This window comes from Equus przewalskii, chromosome 19 (genome assembly GCF_037783145.1).
Source record: "Equus przewalskii isolate Varuska chromosome 19, EquPr2, whole genome shotgun sequence".
Lineage (NCBI taxonomy): Eukaryota > Metazoa > Chordata > Mammalia > Perissodactyla > Equidae > Equus > Equus przewalskii.
Window position 1 is genome coordinate 24,370,640 of NC_091849.1, and position 20,371 is coordinate 24,391,010.

The 20,371-nt window shown below is 40.9% G+C and overlaps 2 protein-coding genes and 1 non-coding gene across 3 annotated transcripts; 1 reads left to right on the plus strand and 2 right to left on the minus strand.

Annotated features, from left to right (window-relative positions):
• Positions 1-9,064: 9,064 nt before the first annotated feature.
• On the minus strand, positions 9,065-18,316 carry LOC103565193 (uncharacterized). The gene is made up of 3 exons (XR_011529666.1): positions 18,237-18,316; positions 12,821-12,979; positions 9,065-10,446 (listed from the first exon to the last, which is right to left on the minus strand). It is a non-coding gene; the product is annotated as an uncharacterized protein (transcript).
• On the plus strand, positions 10,201-12,879 carry LOC103565194 (histone H2B type 1-C/E/F/G/I). Its single transcript, XM_070584260.1, has 2 exons — positions 10,201-12,071; positions 12,698-12,879. The coding sequence occupies exon 1, from the start codon at positions 11,682-11,684 to the stop codon at positions 12,060-12,062; it is 381 nt and encodes a 126-aa protein (XP_070440361.1). The 5' UTR covers positions 10,201-11,681; the 3' UTR covers positions 12,063-12,071; positions 12,698-12,879.
• Positions 18,317-19,356: 1,040 nt separating the features above from the next.
• Positions 19,357-19,920, minus strand: LOC139073300 (histone H4). The gene has a single exon (XM_070584261.1). It carries the CDS (start codon positions 19,721-19,723, stop codon positions 19,412-19,414), a length of 312 nt encoding a protein of 103 aa, XP_070440362.1. The 5' UTR covers positions 19,724-19,920; the 3' UTR covers positions 19,357-19,411.
• Positions 19,921-20,371: the final 451 nt, after the last annotated feature.

Here is a 20,371-nt window from a genome sequence, read left to right on the forward strand (position 1 = left end):
CTATTCTGGGGCCTGGAGAGAATTTATGTGGGGAAAATGTCCATCAGAGAAATCTGCTTATTTAAAAGCATCCTAGTCAATTTTGTTTTTAAATTAACAATCCTTTGGTCCAGATAACACCCATCAGCTCATCATCAAATGATCACTCCCTCTGAGGACTTTAGAACAACCGGGATTCAGGCATTCTATCTAGAGACAATTTTCATGGTATCCAATATATATTTATACAAATAATTATTATCTTTCATTAATTTCATTTCAATTTATGTTAAAGTATAGTCAAATGTGTTTAATATTTTGCATTTTAATTTTTTTTTAAGCATCAAACCCAGTAAGATTTAAATGAGATGTCTTTGATTCTAACTAACAATATTGACCTTTATCTGACCCTCGTGATCCTAGAAAATAGTACTGGTTAAAGAAATCTTCCACCACTTTGTTTTTCAAAAGTGACCTTGCAAGGAACAATCCTTTCCCTATATGACTTCAATAACGTCAAGGATGAACTCCTTGTTTACCTCTGACAACATGAGACACAGACCCTTCAAATTCCCATTCTTTGCCTCATAAATGATTAGCTGGACTGCTTGTCCCCACTGATCAATCAGAACAATATGCTTGTCAACCAAAATTTAGTTACATTTTCTCCATTCCCCGTGCCCCTGAACTTTGATCCACCCTCAGCCTGAGCCACTGTACAACCTTTCCTTGAGGGTCCCTCCTGACTGGCCTCAAGGTGAAGCATTCTCTGATCTGCTATCCAGTCAAGCCACTTCTTCACCCCACTTTCTTATGGTCAGGGTTTTCTAGTCTTCTTTACTCCTCCCTATAAAGAAAGTCCCTTTTGTCTAACCCTTGAGAAGCTTGCAGATCTTAGGCGATAATCACCCTCTCCCTTTTCCAATAGTCCCTTTCACCTCCTGTCAATAATCCTTTCAAAAAAAGGCTCTCATTACCAGTGTGGATCTGTTTTTTATTTAACACAACTCTTGAAATATTTTGTCTGCCCTGAATGCTGTATGTGTTTCGCTAAATTCATGTAGGTGTGATACAAAGCACTGGGCTTGCTCTGCTTGCTGCGATCTGAACCAATTAATCACAATGAGTTAGTGATCGAAAAAGGAAGTTTTAATTCAATTAGCCAGTAAAATCAGGAAGATGGCAGACTAATGTCTCAAAAAAGCCATCTTCAAGAATTACAGAATCTTGAGGTAGTTAAGGGCAGTAAGGAGGGTATTTAAAAGATTGGCCTTCAGGCATTATGGGCTCCACTATGTTTCATTGTTATTTTCTGCTGTCGGTGATGATGAACATCTTGTAGGTGTGTTTTCCACCTGTAATCAGCCTGTTACTGGAGAGAAACTCATAGAACAAAATTTTAATTTATCAAGCTATAGGGGAGTACATAAATAAGTGGAGACCATGAATCAGGAGAGAATGTGAATTTTTTAAGAGTACGTGCAGAGCAGCAAGTACTCACACAGAGGAGAAGCTGGGGCCATTTAGCATAACAAGATGGCCTCACTTATGTTCACTTATGGGTGTGTAATGAGCACTCCAATTTGGGTCAAGTCTCATCATTCTTTAATGTTACATAGAGGCCAGGTTCATCTGCTCATGATTCACACATTTAAATTAGTTACTTGGCCCCTTAGATCCATGATTTAAATATTATAATCCCAATAATTAGCTACAAATTTTTTTTTCACTTGGGGCAAATTGTCAAGTATTAGTGACCTGATGCTCTTATTTTATTATTCATATTTGTCTGAATCGGAAATAAATCAGACCACAAGGATCTTGTGTTTCCAGGCAATGTGCTTTATTCACAGAATGATCACATACGTTTGTACAAAGAGGTGCCCTTTTCAGGGTGAAATTTCATGAGGAGGCTGAAATTTGAGTAAAGTTAGAGAAATTGCCACACTTAAAATGATGGTATATTGATTTAACTCCATAGTTTTGGCTTTCAATTGTACCCATAATGAAAATATATCAAATTCTCAGCTAATAATTAAATAAAGAGGTGGTATTGGTTCAGCTAATATAAACTAACAAACAAAGCTAATGGCTATGCTAATATAAACTACCAAATAACAACAACTGATCCTAGACAAAGAATTGAACAAGGACAGCGTTTACAAAACATGAGAAAGAAGAGAGATTCAAAGGAAATATGCCCCTTTATGACCATTGTTTCATCCTGCCATTCACTCTTCCCCTGCTTGTGGAGATCAGAGCAAACATATGGACAGCTCCCCAGCACAGTGCTTCTCAAACTGTAGAGTGCGCCCAGATCACCTGGGGATCTTGTTAAGATGCAGAGTCTGATCTGTAGGTCTGGGGTAGAGCTTAAGACTCTGCATTTCTAACCAGCTCCTGAGTAGCTTGCTGCTGCTGGTCCAGGGACCACAGTCTGAGCAGCCAGACCCTAGTAGAAAGGCAGCTGATTAAATTAATTGGGAAGCAAGGGTCAATGGGAAATGAGACCATTCCTCCAGGATGCAGGCAAGCAGAGGAAAGTGCAGCGGTGTAAGGCTACAATTAAGAAAATCAGGGGATCTCTCAGATGAAGTGTTGTGTTAGAAAAATAGCATTGGAGCCAGCCGGGCAATGTCAGGGAGAGCAACAAAAGCATGTTTAAAAATTTGTGGCTCTGAAGAGAGTCAAGTGCTTATGAACTAACTTTAGGGGCTGAATAAGAAAGAGCAATAGATATCTTATCAATTAGAAAGATGAGGTGAACTGTTTTTTAATTACACAAAAATCCAATCTTTTCTACTTCAGGTATATAGCTTAAAAGGCTCAAAGTATTCATAGTTTTTAAAAATAAATATTTATTGAGTTCTTCCTATTTGTCAGGCACTATACTAAGTGCTGGAGATACATCGGTGAATAAAACAAGCAAAATCCTTGCCCTCATGGAGCTTGCCTTTCTGTAAGGGTTGCCATTCATTTTGCCTCATTGCTTTAACACAGAGGACTGAATCCTACCTGAAAGAACACTATCAGAAATTCATTCACAGAAGCATCATCTTATCTGTACCTCAATTGAGTTATTAAAAAGAAATACATACAATTTATCCTACCAATGAAAATAACTAAACTAATTTAATAGGGTTTTTAGAATTCACTATCCCATGTCTAAATAATTTCAATGAGTAAGTAGATTGACTTAATTCATATAAGGATTTTCCCCCGATGATCATATCAATAGCAATTAAAATCATTGTAGGGGCTGGCTCCATGGCCGAGTGGTTAAGTTTGCATGCTCCACTGCGGCAGCCCAGGGTTCAGATCCTGGGCATGGACATGGCACTGCTCATCAGGCCATGTTGAGGCAGCGTCCCACATCCCACAACCAGAAGGACCTGCAACTAAGATATACAACTATGTATGGGGGGTTTGGGAAGATAAAGCAGAAAAAAAAAATCATTTTAAAAGATTAATGATTGTGATGAGTAAAGAGACCAAGTTAATTCACTTTTTTAAAGAAAACTTCTCTGACACACCTATAGAAGTGGTAGGAAAAGCCCATTTTAAAATGTATATCAAGACAGAGCAGGGAAGGCTGGCCCAGTGGTGTAGTGGTTAAGTTCACAGGCTCTGCTTCCGTGACCCGGGGTTCACAGGTTCAGATTCCAGGCATGGACCTACACATTGCTCATTAAGCCGTGCTGTGGTGGTGCCCCGTGTACAAAACAGAGGAAAATTGGCAACAGTTGTTAGCTCATGGCCAATCTTTCTCACCAAAAAACAAAAAACAAAAAAGAGCAGGTGGTAGATATCTTATATACATTACATTTTATATTTACCAACATATTTCTCTAATTTCTTGCTATTCTTTCTTCTTGCCTTTAATACTGTTCTTTGGGTTCAGTTTCTGTCTTTAATTCCTTTGTTTCTTTGTGTGAGGATATGTGAGATGCAAAATCTCTGACAAATTATGTATCTAAAAATGTCTTTATCTCTTCCTTGCTTTTGAATGCTGATTTTGCTGGTCCTAAAACTCAGGGTGGAAAGTATTTTCTCTCAGCACTCTAAAGATATTATTCATTATTTTCTAGAATATATCATTACTGCTGCCATTCTAACTGACTTTCCGTGGTATATTAAAGATTTTATGTTTTTCCTTTTTCTCCCCAAAGCCCCCCAGTACATAGTTGTATATTCTTCGTTGTGGGTCCTTCTAGTTGTGGCATGTGGGACGCTGCCTCAGCGTGGTTTGATGAGTGGTGCTATGTCTGCACCCAGGATTCGAACCAGCGAAACACCAGGCCACATGCAGCGGAGCACGTGAACTTAACCACTCGACCACGGGGCCAGCCCTCCATGGTATTTTATCCTATTTTTCTCTCTGTTAGATTTTCTTTTACTTTTTTTTTAAATTTAAGATTTTCTTTTACTTTTAAAAATATGTATTATGCAGCTCCATTGCAATGTCTAGGTCTGAAATTGTTTTCTTTATTCATTAGGTCTAACAATTTCAATTCTAGAAAAAGTATAAACATTAAAAAATAAACAGCAGACCAAACTCTGATCAGATCAAATTTTTCAGATTAGTTGAGAGCAGGTGCTTAAAACTAATTCACCATCTCTGAGATACCTTCCCCATCTCACCCTCACTGCCACTACCTTACCTCCTCTGCTCATGCATCTTTATTGGCTCCTTTAGATTCATCCTCTGCCTTCTACACCTACTCTGTGTCCTAGAAGGCTGATCTCTGCACTACATCAGACAACTGTCTTTACCCTTTGGATTCTTGTTGGTTAATGGGAGGCACCAGTAGGAGATCCGAGATTGGAGGAAAAAGGAGAGCAAAGTATTTATTGTGCTTGGTTCCCCTCCCTACAAAAAAGTAGGTAGCAACTAGATTTCTCTAGCAAAAGCCACAGCTCCTGTTGGGCAGCCTCTCCTATGGTTACTGCTCTCTTCAGAGTCTGCACTTCTCTTGCCTCTTCTAAACTAGAGGGAGTAAAGGCCCAAGGTCCTTCTCCATTCTTTGTTGGTATCCCTTAACCCTGTCACAACTTTGTAAATAGTCCCTTTATTAAACTCTCTTAAATCATGCTATGGTGGACACAGAGATGAGATCATTCTTCAAGAAAAGACTCGCTGCTCAACTATGAGGAGTGTGGTTATCCAACAGCCTCTAGTGGTAAGCTTCATCAGGGTCCACCTCAGCTTCCAAGCTAAGGTCACCCTTTTCTTAGGGCAGCTCCTGGTCAGTGACTGAGCAAGGCATTGGTCAAGGGCCTGGTCATTTCCCCCCAGTTCAGAACTCGCTTGATGGGCAGTTTGTCACAAAGCTCTTATTGGGCTGCTGGAGGCTTCATCAGATCTGCCTTGCCCAACCTTGAGTTCTTTTATAAGTGCCAATTCCCAGTGGCTCCAGTGTACTCCTAACTGTCTCAGTGTCTGCCTCCTGAAGAACCCCAACTGTGACACACCCCTTTTGAGTGAACCATGTTTTTCCTGCTGGAACCCTAATACTCAGTTATGTTAGATATATAATGTATTATATATCTGTTTATAAATATTGCATATTTATGTACATTATCTGTTTTTATATTATTATGTTATGTTATTGCTCTTTTCATTTAAAAAGCCCTTTGATTTCCTTTGTAGATGGGAATCAGATGTTTGCTGTGAAAGGTGAATCACTTTTCTTGAGTTTCCATTAACACTTGTTTAAAAACTCACAAAGTTCCCTTTTATGGTGACCTCTTCTCTCTAAACATTGCTGGATTCATGAATGAGTTTCTGTGCCTCTAGAGACAGGCTGAGGCGAAAAATAAAAGAGAGATGGTGAGTCTTTGAGATGAGATGTTGTCATTGAACATGGAACTGTCAACATCAGCTGTGGCTGAAATCAGAGACTGAAGGGGATGTTGCACAGGGCATGTAAGCCAGAAAGTAACCAGCTAATGGAGGATCTCAGGAAGGTAACTAGTAATACCATGAGAAAGCCATTTCTGACAAGATGACAAGCAGATAATCTAGTTCATAAGTGTGTGACTTGAGCAGCACCCTAGAGGACGGGGTGAAAGAAAATCTGTGGAGTAATCACCTCACAACAACCACACTAGACGACATGAGGTGACTTAAAGTTCACCCTGCTGGGTAAAAACTGATCAGAAGACTTCATACTATAGCTGACGATTACCGTGAGAATTTTCTCTACGGTTGTTCAAATGATGCAGATGTTAAATTTTTTTTAGGGGTTTCAGAATTCCCCAATAAACACAAGAAGGAGCCTATGGTTCACCAAAAGATAAGACCATATTTATAAAATTCTCTAAAGAACACAAATATATCAAAATTTGAAAAATTATGTTCCCCTAAACCCAATTCTTATATCTTTATTGGCCCAAGAATCTAGAGACAAGTTCTAAATCCTGTAAGTAACATTTAATTCCTAACTGCTCTCTGAAATTACAGTCTTTCTCCTTTGTACTTCCAACATCTGGAATCTGTTTGCTCCAATACTAGGGTTTGATAAAATATGTGCACTGACTGTGTGCTGTCTCCTGCTTAGCTGTCTTCAGAATCCATCCTTGAAAAAACCTGACTACTCAGAGTTGTTGTGTACTCTTCCTGCTTTGCTCACATCATCCTTTCATCGTGGCTGCCTCAGTGTGGGGAGTGAGGCTGGAAGGTGGAAAACTTTTAGGGATAAAGGCAAATTAATGAATGGGTTTAAGTAAGTCACACGATCAAGAAAGATCATTTTGACTTTAGAATAGAGGATGGATTCTGGTGGAGTCTGATGGCAGGGAGGAGACTGTCTGGGAATCTACTGCGTTCGTCCTGACTTGAGACAATTAGGATAGGAGGTAAGAAAGTGGTGGGGACTGATAGGAAGGAGGGATATTAAAGGGAAAATTAACAAGTTTTGAGTGTTTGCTGTGTGCCTGCTACTAAGGCAAGTGATTTTACATATACTCTCTCACATACTCCTCCCAGCAACACATTTTACTGAGGATTAAATTGAGATTGAATCATGAATTATCAGGTAATTAACAACCTTAGTAATGACAGGTTCAGTTGAATAATGGGGACAGAAATAGTCACCTGAAGAGAATAGATGAGGGAATGCTGAGGCAGAGAATATAGACTTCTACCAGAATGAGGCTTGGCTGCATGATATGGAAGGAGGGAAATAAAGAGAGGGTGCACATTTGAGGGGAAACATTTTTTAATAGCTTTTTCTTTTTCTTTTCTTCTTTATCTCCCCAAATCCCCCCATACGTATTTGTATATCTTAGTTGCAGGTGGTTCTGGTTGTGGCATGTGGGATGCCGCCTCAACGTGGCCTGACGAGCGGTGCCATGTCTGCGCCCAGGATCTGAATCGGCAAAATCCTGGGCCACCACAGTGGAGCATGCTAACTTAATCACTCGGCCACGGGGCCGGCCCCAGAGGGGAAATATTTTAATAATATATCAGGGACTAGGACATGTTTATAGTCTGAAACAGGGGAGTCAATGAAGAAGGAAAAAAGGAAATTCTAGAGAAAGGGAGAGATAAAAGGTAGGACCAGCTTTTGGAAGTGATAAGAGGAAGTGAGGCTCAGAAAGTAGCTTTGATCAAGAGAAGCAAAACTTTCCTATTCCTTCATTCTCTAACAAAAAGTCATTTAGAGTCTACACTATTCTAGTTATGGGTAGAAAGCAATGTACAAAACCAGACGAAGTCCCTGTCCACAAGGAACGTTCTAGTAAGGACAGGAAAAAAACTACAGAAATAAACTATGTAGTATGCCAAGATTTGATTCATAATATGGTGAACAAGAAGAGGAAGAAAAAGGCTATTGTATGTGTGTGAGGATGGAGGCGGAGATGGGAGGGGAGTGTGTACTATTTTCCATAAGGTGACCAAGGAAGGCTATGTACGTGGTGACTCTGTTAAGATGAATCCTTATCAGCCCTCTGAAGAAAATGAGGGTGAATGCCTATGTGCGATATGTTAGGGAAGAATATTCCAGGCACAGAAAACAAGTGCAAAAGCTCTCAAGTAGAAAGTGCATGGCATTTGAGGAGCAGCAAGGTCAGTGATCAGAGAGGTAAAGGGAATCCAGATCCTACGGGGCTTTGTGGGCCACTGCAAGTACCTTGGCTTTTGTTTTAAAGAAGATAAGAAGCTATTGCAGAGTTTTGAGCATAGCGGTGACATACATGGCTTGAGTTTATAAAAGATCACTGAGTTGTACCACATATATGTAATATTTTTCCAATAATTACATGTCAATTTTTAAAGTTAATTTTGAATTCTTTAGAGTTAAGTAGAATTAAAAAATTTAGTTTTGTACCAGCACCGGTCACACTTTGAGTGCTCAATAGCCACACGTGGCTAGTGGGAACTATATTGGATGGCACAGCTCTAGCCTATGAACTTGAATTCACAAACCAATCCTACTCCAGCACCTCAGAGATTAAAATAAATTTGTTAAATGGACAAAAAAATAGTTATTTTCAAATAATTACTAGGAAATCTTTAATTATCTACTCACAAATAGTTTACTCACATAAATGAAAGAGACAACACTTAGAATGTCAGTTATAAAAAGGTCAAAATAGATTTTAATAGAGCAATGGAGATAAAAACAGAGAGAGTGGGAAGAGTATATCCTGTTGTTTTTCATTTTGGGTGGACTAATTAGCCTGTTGATAGCAAAAAGGTCAGTCTGGGCAATATGCCTATCAAGCAAGCTGTCTGGGGGTATCACAGAAAATATAGTTGTTATAGGCTCCCCAAGAGGCTCTGCAAGCTTATGGTGCAATTGTAGGATGGGTTCTCGCTGTAATATGTGCCTGTATCCTTCCATTAGCACCTCCAGCTCAGTTAGGCCAGGTGTGCAGCAATTCCCTCAATGGAGTTTCTCATTCTCACTGATTATATGCCTTAGGTTCATTCAATGAATCATTCATATGCTAAGTGGCTACTAAATGCCAGGCAGTCTTCCAGGCTCCTCTTTGGAGACAAAGATAAGGGTGCTCTGTCCCTGATCTGAAAAAGGATCAAATAATTAGGCAGTAACACCAGGAAAACCATCTTGTCATAAGAGGGCTATCGATCAACTGTTATGGAAGATAAATATTTCAGAAAGTTCCTTTTACATATATCTGAGAGAAATGTATGCCCATCTACACCAGAAAACACGCGCAAGAAAGTTCACAGCAATATTGATCTCAATAACCCCAAAGAGACACAATACAAATGTCTATAGAAATAAATTAGGTAAACCAATGTCATTATTTAGCAGTAAAAATGATCGTATTGTAGTAACATCTATCAATATGAATAAATCTCAAAAACATAAGCTTGAATGAAAAAAATCATAAAATAATATACAGAGTAAGATTTCATGTATGGGAAGATAAAAATAGGTAAAATTAAACAATGTTCAATTTACAGATCCATACTTAAATATTGAAACTATAAAGAAAAGTGAACGATTAACACAAATGTAAGATCGTGGTTTAGCTGAGAGTGTGTGGGTGGGTGGAGAGATTGAACTGGGGAGAGTTATACCGGGACTACTAAATTACTAATGATATACTAGTTCTTAAACTGAGTTTTGAGTACTAGGTATTTGTTTTACTATTCTTGTTTATGTTGTGTAAACCCTTTTGTATGGATGATGTATTTTACCTTAAAAATTTTAAACATCTCTTTAATCAAAAATAAGGAATCTCAGGTCCACTGGGTAGTTTTGCCGTTTTTAAAATTTCCTTTATCTTTTTCTTGTTTACCTGCCATCCCACCATTTTTGTTCAAATAGATGTAAAAGTTCAGACGTTTTAAAGTCTTTATCAGGAATTTTAAAATTATGAATAGCAATGCTAATTCATTAAAATCAGTTATGGGTCTCAATACTCCTATTTTACCAGTTGAACATATGATACGACTAGTTCTCATTAACCTGGCTTCTTCTTCCCGTGTCTTGTAGTTGAAGGTTGCATCACTGGATCCCTCTTTGTGGTTTCCTTTCTGTATGTATAGTTTGAGTATCTCCAAGATACTAGCTCATCCTCTTCAGGTAAATTTCTTTCTCTTTTTGCCCCACTCTTCCCCTCCACCTCTCCTTCTATTGTGTCTATTTTTTTTCCTTTCCTTCTGCCACTTTTTCCTTAATCCAGTTTGAATTTGCTTTCTCATTTTTCTCTCTCCATGGACTAGGTATATTCTAGAACCAAAGCTTTTTCATTTTCAACAATCTCTTTTAGTCACTAAAGAAAAGCTCTGTTTCCCACGTTTTTAAAATTAGAAGAAACAACAAACTTTTCTCCTTTTTTCTACAACAGCAGTCCACCAGGGCAGTCTTCTGATGAAGGGTCCATACTCAAGCCACACTCTACCTAAATCATCATCCCATCTCCACACTTTACATGTCATGGGATTGGGGGAAAGACCGCTTGCCTCTGGTCCTCTCGTTTCCTTTTCTGTAAAATGGAAAAAAAAAAAAAAGGTAATACTCAGATAGGGTTTTTATGATTAAATAAATGAATACATATATAGCAAGTTAGCTGTTATTCCGTGCATGGCTACATTGGCTAAATTGGGAATAAGGAAGAAATAAAGAAGTCAAAGTCAAAAAATTCTTCAGATTTCCTTTTCAATACCGAAGAGAGAAAGACAAATTAACTATTTCGTGTAACAAAGATAGGACATCATAAACTCTGGAGTGCGCTCTTGTTTGCGAGTCTTCCTGCAGTAGTTGCCCGGGATTTACTGTGCGCATGCGCGGGAGAATGGGGACGGGGGGACAGAAGGGTGGGAGTGGGGGATGGGAAAGAGGCGGGGAAGAGTTAGGAAAAAAAGGCAAATTCAGGGAGGATACTTCTGTCTTTAGAAAGGAAAAATGAGAATGGAAGAACTAGCTAAGAAGCTGGTTTCAGCCAAAGATGGTGATAATAACAATAATAAATTAAAAATAAAGCTGTTGAACACATGGTTCTTCGATTTTATTATTATTATTTTTTAATCTTTTCACTAGTTAGACTGAAGAACTATTTCTGATCCTCCTCTGTGGCTAAACTGGGTATGATTCGATCCTTTCCAGTGCAAAGGATTGTAGCTATATCGTCTAAGAAATTCTTTCCTTTCTTATCTCCCTTCAAGACATCTTATTTTGCTTTCTGAGGTTTTATTCCTTGCCCTTAATTTTCAGGCTGCATTTCTGCATTCTGTTTACAGTGGGAAATACTGTTCTCGAAATTGTCTGGATAACCGCAGATCGCCTATTTCTTCTCTGTTCTTCGTTTCCCTCTCATTGGTTTAGAATTCAGGTTCAAATGGAAAGGGGCAGCTTTTCCAGGACTGGTAAACGGGCCAACCAAAGCGGAGACGTAACAGTGCCACGAGTTTTGCCTCATGGCATTTCAAAATACAGAAGACAACAACTTGTAGTTTTTTAAATTAATCAACAAACTAACCTGAATTGTTACACATTAGTCCTAATTTACTATAAAATAGGTTACTAGATTAAAATAGCTGGTCTCCTGGAAAACTGCTCTCAGGATATGACCAATGGGAGAGCAGGTCATGGCCTCATGAAAAATGAGCAAATCAGCGGTTGCAAAACCAAGTCCTCATTTGCATAAGCTTGTCTACAAATAGGCCCGATTCAGCGACACCGACTCCATTTTCTTTTTTTTCGGAGAAAACGAAACTTAGTATGCCTGAGCCAGCGAAGTCCGCTCCGGCCCCGAAAAAGGGCTCCAAGAAGGCGGTGACCAAGGCGCAGAAGAAGGACGGCAAGAAGCGCAAGCGCAGCCGCAAGGAGAGCTACTCGGTCTACGTGTACAAGGTGCTGAAGCAGGTCCACCCCGACACCGGCATCTCGTCCAAGGCCATGGGCATCATGAACTCGTTCGTCAACGACATCTTCGAGCGCATCGCGGGCGAGGCGTCGCGCCTGGCGCATTACAACAAGCGCTCGACCATCACCTCTAGGGAGATCCAGACGGCCGTGCGCCTGCTGCTGCCCGGGGAGCTGGCCAAGCACGCCGTGTCGGAGGGCACCAAGGCCGTCACCAAGTACACCAGCTCCAAGTAAACTTGCCAAGTAGGCGTCTTTGCATCTAACCCCAAAGGCTCTTTTAAGAGCCACTCAAGTTTTCACAATGAGAGCTGCACACTAGCTTATACTGTCTTCTATTAGCGTTACTAGTAACGCTTGAGAAAGCCACTGCACATGCTTGTTAAAGTCGTTATGTCCAAGGGTTCCCAGCAGCATATGCTAACGTGGACTGAAAACAGCTAGTGCTGACCTCCCAAGCCCGTGGAGCTCCTGGTCACCTTTTTAAAATTTGCTCAGCTCAAGTACTGGGTTGGCTGGTGGCGGCGCTTCATGAAGCCTCCAAAACGGCTGTGAAATCTGTGGTGTCCGTTTTATATAAAGCGTCACTCTCTAGCGTCTGAGTGGCTACGGTAACATTTGAAAATTCCACTCTCTTAAAGTGGAACTTCATCTTTGTGTGACGCCCCCGGTTCTTTTGTTAGTGTCTAATTCTCTCCTATCAACTCTCCCTTTTTCCAGCCCTTTGCCTAGGGCCTTTAGAGACCTGGTTAAGCATTTTATGTGAGGCTTTGTTTTGTTTTACAAATGTATTATGTTGGGTGGCTGAGGATCTCCAGAAAGGGAACAGTAATTACCAATTTTTAATTTTGCTTTATCTCTTTATTTCCTAGACTTTAAAAAAGCGCTCATCATTACTTTTTTTTTTTTTCCCATGGAGAATACAGTCCTCTCCCTGCTCTCCTCCTGACTGGGTTTCACAAACAAGACCTGCAAAAACAATTCTGAATACTCACCCGCCTCAGTCTCACTAGGGTGGCCACGTAATATAAAAATTGGCTCGGCAACCTCCAAACCGTCCTTTTCTGTCGCTTGCGAGTTCCCTTTGCAGTCCATGTTCCTATCCTGTCTCCAGCTCTCCTCACCCTGCTCAGTTCAGTAACTGAGGATCCATCCTAGTGAAGAAGAGAGGTGCCCAGGGCAGATCAGAACTTAGAGACGAAGAAGAAATGTGGAAGTAGGAGATGCTTTTTAAAGTTCGGATGCCGGACACTGAGGTCTGGAGGTTTACGGTGTGTAACCACATCATGCCAAAGAGACTAAACCCTCAAACATAAACAGCAAAACTTCTCTTCTTCCCTCATTTCCCTGGAAACTATAAGGTAGAGAATCCTTCCGAAAGTTAGATGAGAAAGGTTTGGGTTGGTGGCTCCTCACCCATAAAGGGAACTACCAGATCCACCCACGAATTGCTGTCATTGTCCTTGAGAAATACTCCTAGCTGGCCTTCCGGGCCAGTCTATCTGGTCTCCCCTCTATTTGCTCAAAAAGGTAAAATAAGTACAAGGATACAAAAATGATTTGTTTTCAGGTTACCAAATTATAATTGCACTTCCACTTTTTCTGGTCACCTTGATTTTAGTTTGAGATAATACTGAAACTCCTCCATCCATAAGGACTCTAGTTTCCATTCCAGCGTCACCGTGGTTTTTAAAAAAGCACACCTGATTATGTGTTGTCCGTGCTCAGAGCCTTTCAGTGATCCTTCACTGCTCAAAATAAAAAATCTGTGCTATGGCCTCAAGCCCTAACTCTCGAACCCAACCTCAGAGGATTCTTTGTCTCTTTTTTGTTTTCTCTTTCTCCATTTTTTGGTTTAGGGTGTGTATGTTTGTGTTTTCACAGTTTGGGGACAAACTGTGAACCACTTCAGCTAACATGCCTTTATATTTTTTCCCTGCCTGAAATGCCCCTGATTTCACATCCATCTCCAACACACACACAGAGTTTATTAATCAACAACTCACATTGCAGCTTAATCACCACGTTATTGGGGAAGCTGGTCTCCACTATGAAAGGCTCTCACAGTCCCAGAGAACTGGAACACTGGCTGTATATCCAGCCCCAAACTAATCATTAGTAAGGAACATGAGACCCTTAGGACTGGTGTGGTTGAATCAGGACCCGATCCCTGAGACCAGAGAGGAACTCTGCCTTCCCTGGAGCACAAGGAAGGAGGGAAGATGAAACCTGAACAAAACTGAAGCTGTATTAGAAAGGAATGAGCATAAATGGCCTTTGGTAAGGCACCTGTACTTCCTGATACAAGGGCCTTCTAGGCAGACAGAAGGAGCATCCACTAGGTTCATTCATATTCAAGTGCCAAGCACCAACTTATATATTGAAGAAATAGAGTTCTCAAACTTGAGTGTGCATCAGAATCACCTGGAGGGCTTGTTAGAGGACAAATTGCTGGTCCCACTCCCAGGGTTTCTGTTTCATTAGTTCTGGGGGCATCTGAGAACTTGGCTTTCCAAAACGTTCCCAGCAGATACAGATGCTGCTTATCTGGTACTATGCTGATAGATGGTGAAGAACAAACTAACCAAAGCCCCTGCCCACGTGGAACTTTCTTTGTGGTAATGATGAGTTGATGGTATAAGATGGTAAAGGGTCTGGATGTCAAACAATGAAGGTTAGATTTTGTAGACAACAAAAAGTTGTAGAGGCCTTTTGAGCAGGGCCTGACACAATTGGCTCTAGTGTTAAGGCGTCTCTGGTGGCAGGAGACTAGATGAATTGGAGGGAAATGTAGTGATGGATGCGAACAAAGGCCCCAGTCAAAGAAATGGCAGCAAGAATGAAGCAGCGGATACGAGAGATCAGAGAGCAGTTGAAGCGGTTCCATTCAGTATTTTGTCAAATATTGATTGGATTTCCTCTGTGCAAGGTGTTAAGATATAGCAGTGAGCCAGACAGACAAGAGGCTGCTCTTCTGGAGCTGATATTCTGGTGGGAGGAAAGAGAAAGTATACACGATAACTCAGCGAGATAACTTCGAATAGAGAGGAGTTCTGAGTGCTATGAAATTGTTTGAAATAAAACCCCGTGCCATGATAGCGACTAAGTTACACTTTAGATAAGAGAACCAACAACCTAGGGAATAAAAGTTCCAGGCCTGGGGAACTGTTGGTAGAAAAAACACTGGGGCAGGGAGGAGTTTGTGCTAAGAAATAGAAGACCTGTGTGCTAGGAGATTAGCAAGCAAAGGTAAAGTACTATGAGGATGAAGCTGGGGATTAAAGAGGTCACTGAATATGTTGAGCCCTATAGGCCAAAAGAAGGAACCCAGATTCTTATCGAGTTATGGGAAACTATCAGAATTTTTAAGCATTTCGGTTGCTATATGAGGAAGGGATTTTATTGAATTAAAAGAGGAAAGAACTGAAAGGTGATTGCAATAATGCTAGTGAAATTATTAGATTTAGAAGAAAGTCCAAAGAATTTATTGATGAATTGGATTTTGGGGGTGAAGAAACAAGTAGCTAACATTTCTTGAGCCCTTTATATGTTTAGGAAACTGTGCCAAGCTCTCTAACCTTTGCAAAGGTTAACTCCCTTCATCCTTTCAACATCTACATTGTCTAGATACAAGTATCCTCTCCTTTTAACTGACTGGGAAGTCAGCAGTATGAGGCTGGGGTGAGACCCAGGCATTGTGACTCCAGAGGTTATATGCTTATCCACTACCCCACAGTTCTGCTAAAGTTCTTGGGTGTATGATCAAGAATTCTAGGAGAGGGGAATGGCCCTGTGGCCAAGCGGTTTAGTTCACGTGCTCCTCTTCGGAGGCCCAAAGTTTCGCCAGTTCGGATCCCGGCCATAGACATGGCACTGCTCGTCAAGCCATACTAAGGCAGTGTCCCACACAGCACAACCAGAGGGACGTACAACTAGAATATAGAAATATGTACTGGGGGACTTTGGGGAGAAGAAGAAGAAGAAAAAAGATTGGCAATAGATGTTAGCTTAAGTGTCAATCTTTAAAAAAAAAAAAAAAGAATTCTAGGAGAGGATGAGGTTTCTGAGACTGGGACATGACAGTTTGTAAATTGTCTTGAGCATTCCATTGAAGATGTCAAGTGCATAGTTCCATATGTGAATATGGAATTTAGAGGCAACATGGGGGCGGGACATATAAGTTTTGAAAATTTTGGAAATAGATATTTTAATATTTTCAGCATGGCATGAAATTGGAGATTAGCCATGGAGAAAAGGTAAAGTGAGTTTATCATAGAAGCACTCCAAACTTTAGAAAGGAGACAGCAAAAGAGTCTAAATAGTGACAAGTGATCTTGGGAAAATAACAGGAGAGTGAAGTCACAGAAATCAAGAAAATAAAATGTTTCAAGGAGGAAGATTTGACCAAGCCGGTGTGACGTCTAGTAGGATGAGAGTAGACGTGAGCTTTGGATATAGTAAACGGAACTCACTGGGAATTTGGGCTACAGGTACTCATGGGCAAACTGGACATCATCTAGGACACCTTCAGGACTCACGATTATTTCCTCTTCCCTGGTAAAAACTTCACTTAGGGCTGTACCCCATGTCCCCATTATGTTGTTACCCTCTCTCTGGCGCCATCATATCTGTTTGATGCAGGCACCTGCCCAGCTGGATCAATCAGATTCACTTTCCTAGAAACTCGGAAAAGGGACTGAAGAGAAAGACAGGCCTGAGCGGTCAGCAATTCCTTAAGTGTTGTCAGTAAACTTGTCTTTCAAGAGAGTATTTTATTTGGCTTAAATTCTGTGGAATTGGTGTTTTATGTTTGCATCCCAAAGAACTTTCATTAACACACTTGCAACTTCTTAAGAATATATGTAAACTTGTATGTGTTGAACACTTGCTAGGGTCATATTATTTATCCTATATTGTCTCACTCAGTCCTCACAAAATATGAAGTTTCTTCTACATTGCAGATAATGGAACAGTGGTTAGTAATTTGCCACCGACTACAAAGATAGAAAATGGCAGTTCGGAACTTCAAGCGTTATGTCTTCATGGTTCAAATGCCACATTCTTTTCCTCTGAGCCTCTCTAATATCATGAGAAATAATAATCGCAATAACAGTAACAACAATAGCCAAAACATAGAGCATTTACCATGTGCCATGCACTTGTCAAAATGCTTAACACATATTTAATTTTATTCACCCCCAAATCTGTAAGATAGGTACTACAGTTATCTTCATTTTACACACGAGGAAACGGAGGCACAGAGATAAGTGATTTAACCAAAGACACAAAGACAAAGAGTAAACATCCCTCTGTACAAGGTTTCTGTTTCCTTTTTATCTCGAAGAGGGGGATTGGAAAAGTTTCTTACAAACTTAATATACGATTTGCTCAACGATGTAGACAATTAAATATTTAGGCCTTGCTACATATTTACTATCAATGGAAGGCAAGTTCAAAGTGAGATTCAGTAAATTTGAGCCTTTGAGAATCAAAATTTTTTCAGAATGAGCTATCTATCTTGCATTCTGAGTTATAAAATAAATGTTAGAACTTGATCTAATTTCTCAAGAAGATACAGGTCCACTGCACACAGGGAATAAATGGCAACAAATTTACTCTTGTTCAATGTTTTCTTTATGCATTATGTCTGCTCTTTTCTCTCTGTCCTTAAATTTTGCACCTCTACACCTCAGACTCTGAAATCCTAGACTCCAGGTTGGTGACAGGCATCCATGGAGCCCTGGGAATTCCCTGAATGAGCCTCAGAGGGTAAATGAGCCACAGGAAATGTCTATGTCCATATGTGTATTTTTAAACAGATTCTCAAAGGAGTTTTTGATCCACATATTGTTAAGAACTACTCTCCTAAGGGGAGAGAATACTTTGAAATGTCCAGATTACAACTGCCTAAGACACATGGACAGTCCACCCATTCGTCTCTAACCTGTAAAGAGCTCCTCCGTTGTGTTCTGCCCATCATGGAACATGGTGAAAGAGATGCCAAGGAAAGAGGCTCATTTGGCATTAGTTTCCTTAAAATAGCTTTCAAGCCAATAGAAGAATAGTCCACACTGCTAAATAAGTTGAGAAAACAAAACTGTACTTGGTCTGTTAAAGTCAAGTCGCTATAACAAAGAGACTCAACAGTAGATTAGATTAAAGATAGTTATTCTCACATGGAACAGACCCATTGTGATTAGTCCAGCTCTGTGGGGCAGCCCTGCTCCTCCTGACTAGTCAGGGACTCTTGTTCCTTACAAATCATTGTTCTGCCATCCCTAGGGCAGGATGTTCTCTGCTTGGTCAGACAAGACCAATACCATCATAACTGGTGGCAAGAGGAAAGAAGGTTTTAAAGCCCAGAGGAGGGAGTCGACTCCTATTCATGCTTGTTGGAGAGCACATACTCACCTTCGCTACTAGAAAAGTCAAGAAATGTTGCCTCCGGCCAGGGAGCCACCTGTCCAGCTACGCTTTTATTATGATAAAGCGGACAAATTTCATTGGAAAAATGCCAGTCTACATCACAATAATCCCCCAAGTCTTCACAAAATAAAACCCATTGTGAGGACACCAAAGACAACAGTGGCATGCTGATAGTCCCCGTGAGACACTAAAGTTTAAAGGAAGTAAAAACAAGAAATGGGTAACCCCTCTGAGAACTTGCTTATTTTCACTTCCTTGATATGTAAAGAGAAAGAGGGCAGAATTTGAATCATGAGGTTTGAAAAGCCCAGTGGAGCACTTTTTGTCAGCACCTGTGGCTCGCAACCAGCAGTACCTTTATCTTAACTAGAGGTGAATCGGAGTGTAATCAACTCGAAGATTATTTATAATAAAGGGTTAACATAACTTGGTAGGTAAACATGAATCTGTATATTTTTATCCGCCACAGGTATGTTAATAAAGGCTGTTTTTTGGATCCAGTAAGAAATCAGTAACTCTGGATAGGAGGGCAAATCAGGGAAGCAAAGCACCAAACAAGGTGCCCTCTCTCCACTGTGCTTTCAAAGCCCAGGAGAGAACCCTACCTAGTTAGTCTTAACGTGTTTCTGTTGTTTCTCAAGTAGGACTTACTGCCTCCAACATACTTTCAAGTTCGTCAGCCATCCCTTCCCTCACCCACTAACGTAATGTGTAAGGCATGTGGTTTTGTCTTCAGCTCAGTGTCTAGATATGGACCGGGCAGGTCTTTTTTCCCTTTTAGCAGCAGCCCCAGACCTTCCCTCTTGCTTTCTTTGATGCTTTCCAGACCTGTCACAAGCTTGCCTCATACTATTGTGTAGAACTAAACACGCTGTTAATCACTCTAAAAGTTAGCCTCCTAGCTATAATGCGCCAAATGCATAGCAAATACACACTAACTTGCTACTATGGATTAAAACTAGACGCTGTTAATAACTGGAAATGTACAAAAGAACATTAAAACGGCGTAACTTACACATCCTAAAGGACACTGGCTGTAACGTCTTACGATGTTAGGATGAAGAGCGCTGTTGGTAAAGTGACAAACTCTTTTGGAGTGAACGGATGGGTGGCCCTGAAAAGGGCCTTTGGGTTTCCTGCAGACGATTGCGATGAAAAAATTAACCGCCGAAGCCGTAAAGAGTGCGCCCCTGGCGTTTGAGCGCGTAGACCACGTCCATCGCGGTGACCGTCTTGCGCTTGGCGTGCTCGGTGTAGGTGACCGCGTCCCGGATCACGTTCTCCAGGAAGACCTTGAGCACCCCGCGAGTCTCCTCGTAGATGAGACCGGAGATGCGCTTGACACCCCCACGCCGGGCCAGACGCCGGATGGCGGGCTTGGTGATGCCCTGGATGTTGTCGCGCAGCACCTTGCGATGGCGCTTGGCGCCTCCTTTTCCCAGCCCCTTTCCGCCTTTACCGCGCCCAGACATTGCGATAAGACAGCTGCTAAGCCTGTAACAGAATACTCTCGATAGAGTCACTTAGTCCTTTTATTGTCACAAGACGGACCTGTTTGAAAACCTCAAGAGCAGGGGCGGTAACCACTCAGTTCCCGCCCTTCGGCTTATTTGTCCCTTGCTAACAGCTATGGAGACCAGGCGGCGCGCCTGAAGCGACAATGGATCCTGGAGGTGAGATTTACTAAATGCTCCTATATATGGATACGTGCGTCTGTGTCTGCACACAATCCTTTCAGCCATTAAGTGGCGCAACAATTCATACACTTTCCACAAAGAAGCCTGACACTGTCCTTCAGGTTTCCCAGAATATGGAATAGTTAATACATGCTGTCTTCCCTTATAAGACACTGTAAATGCAATTTTAAGCAACTTATATATTTATTGCTTAAGTTTATATTTATAGGTGTCTAGTTGACTAACAGGGCTCGTTGGTATGCATGTTGGATAACCCTACTGCGGGAACTGAAAGTATAAGAAGGTTACACGTTTAGAGATCAAATCAGCGTAGAAATCACTGAGTGGCCCTTAAGCTTTATTAGGTATACAAGGAAGTTCATGACACAAAAATGATTAAGAATCCCTCATCTATGGGATCCTGAAAGCCTTGAAAGACTCTTG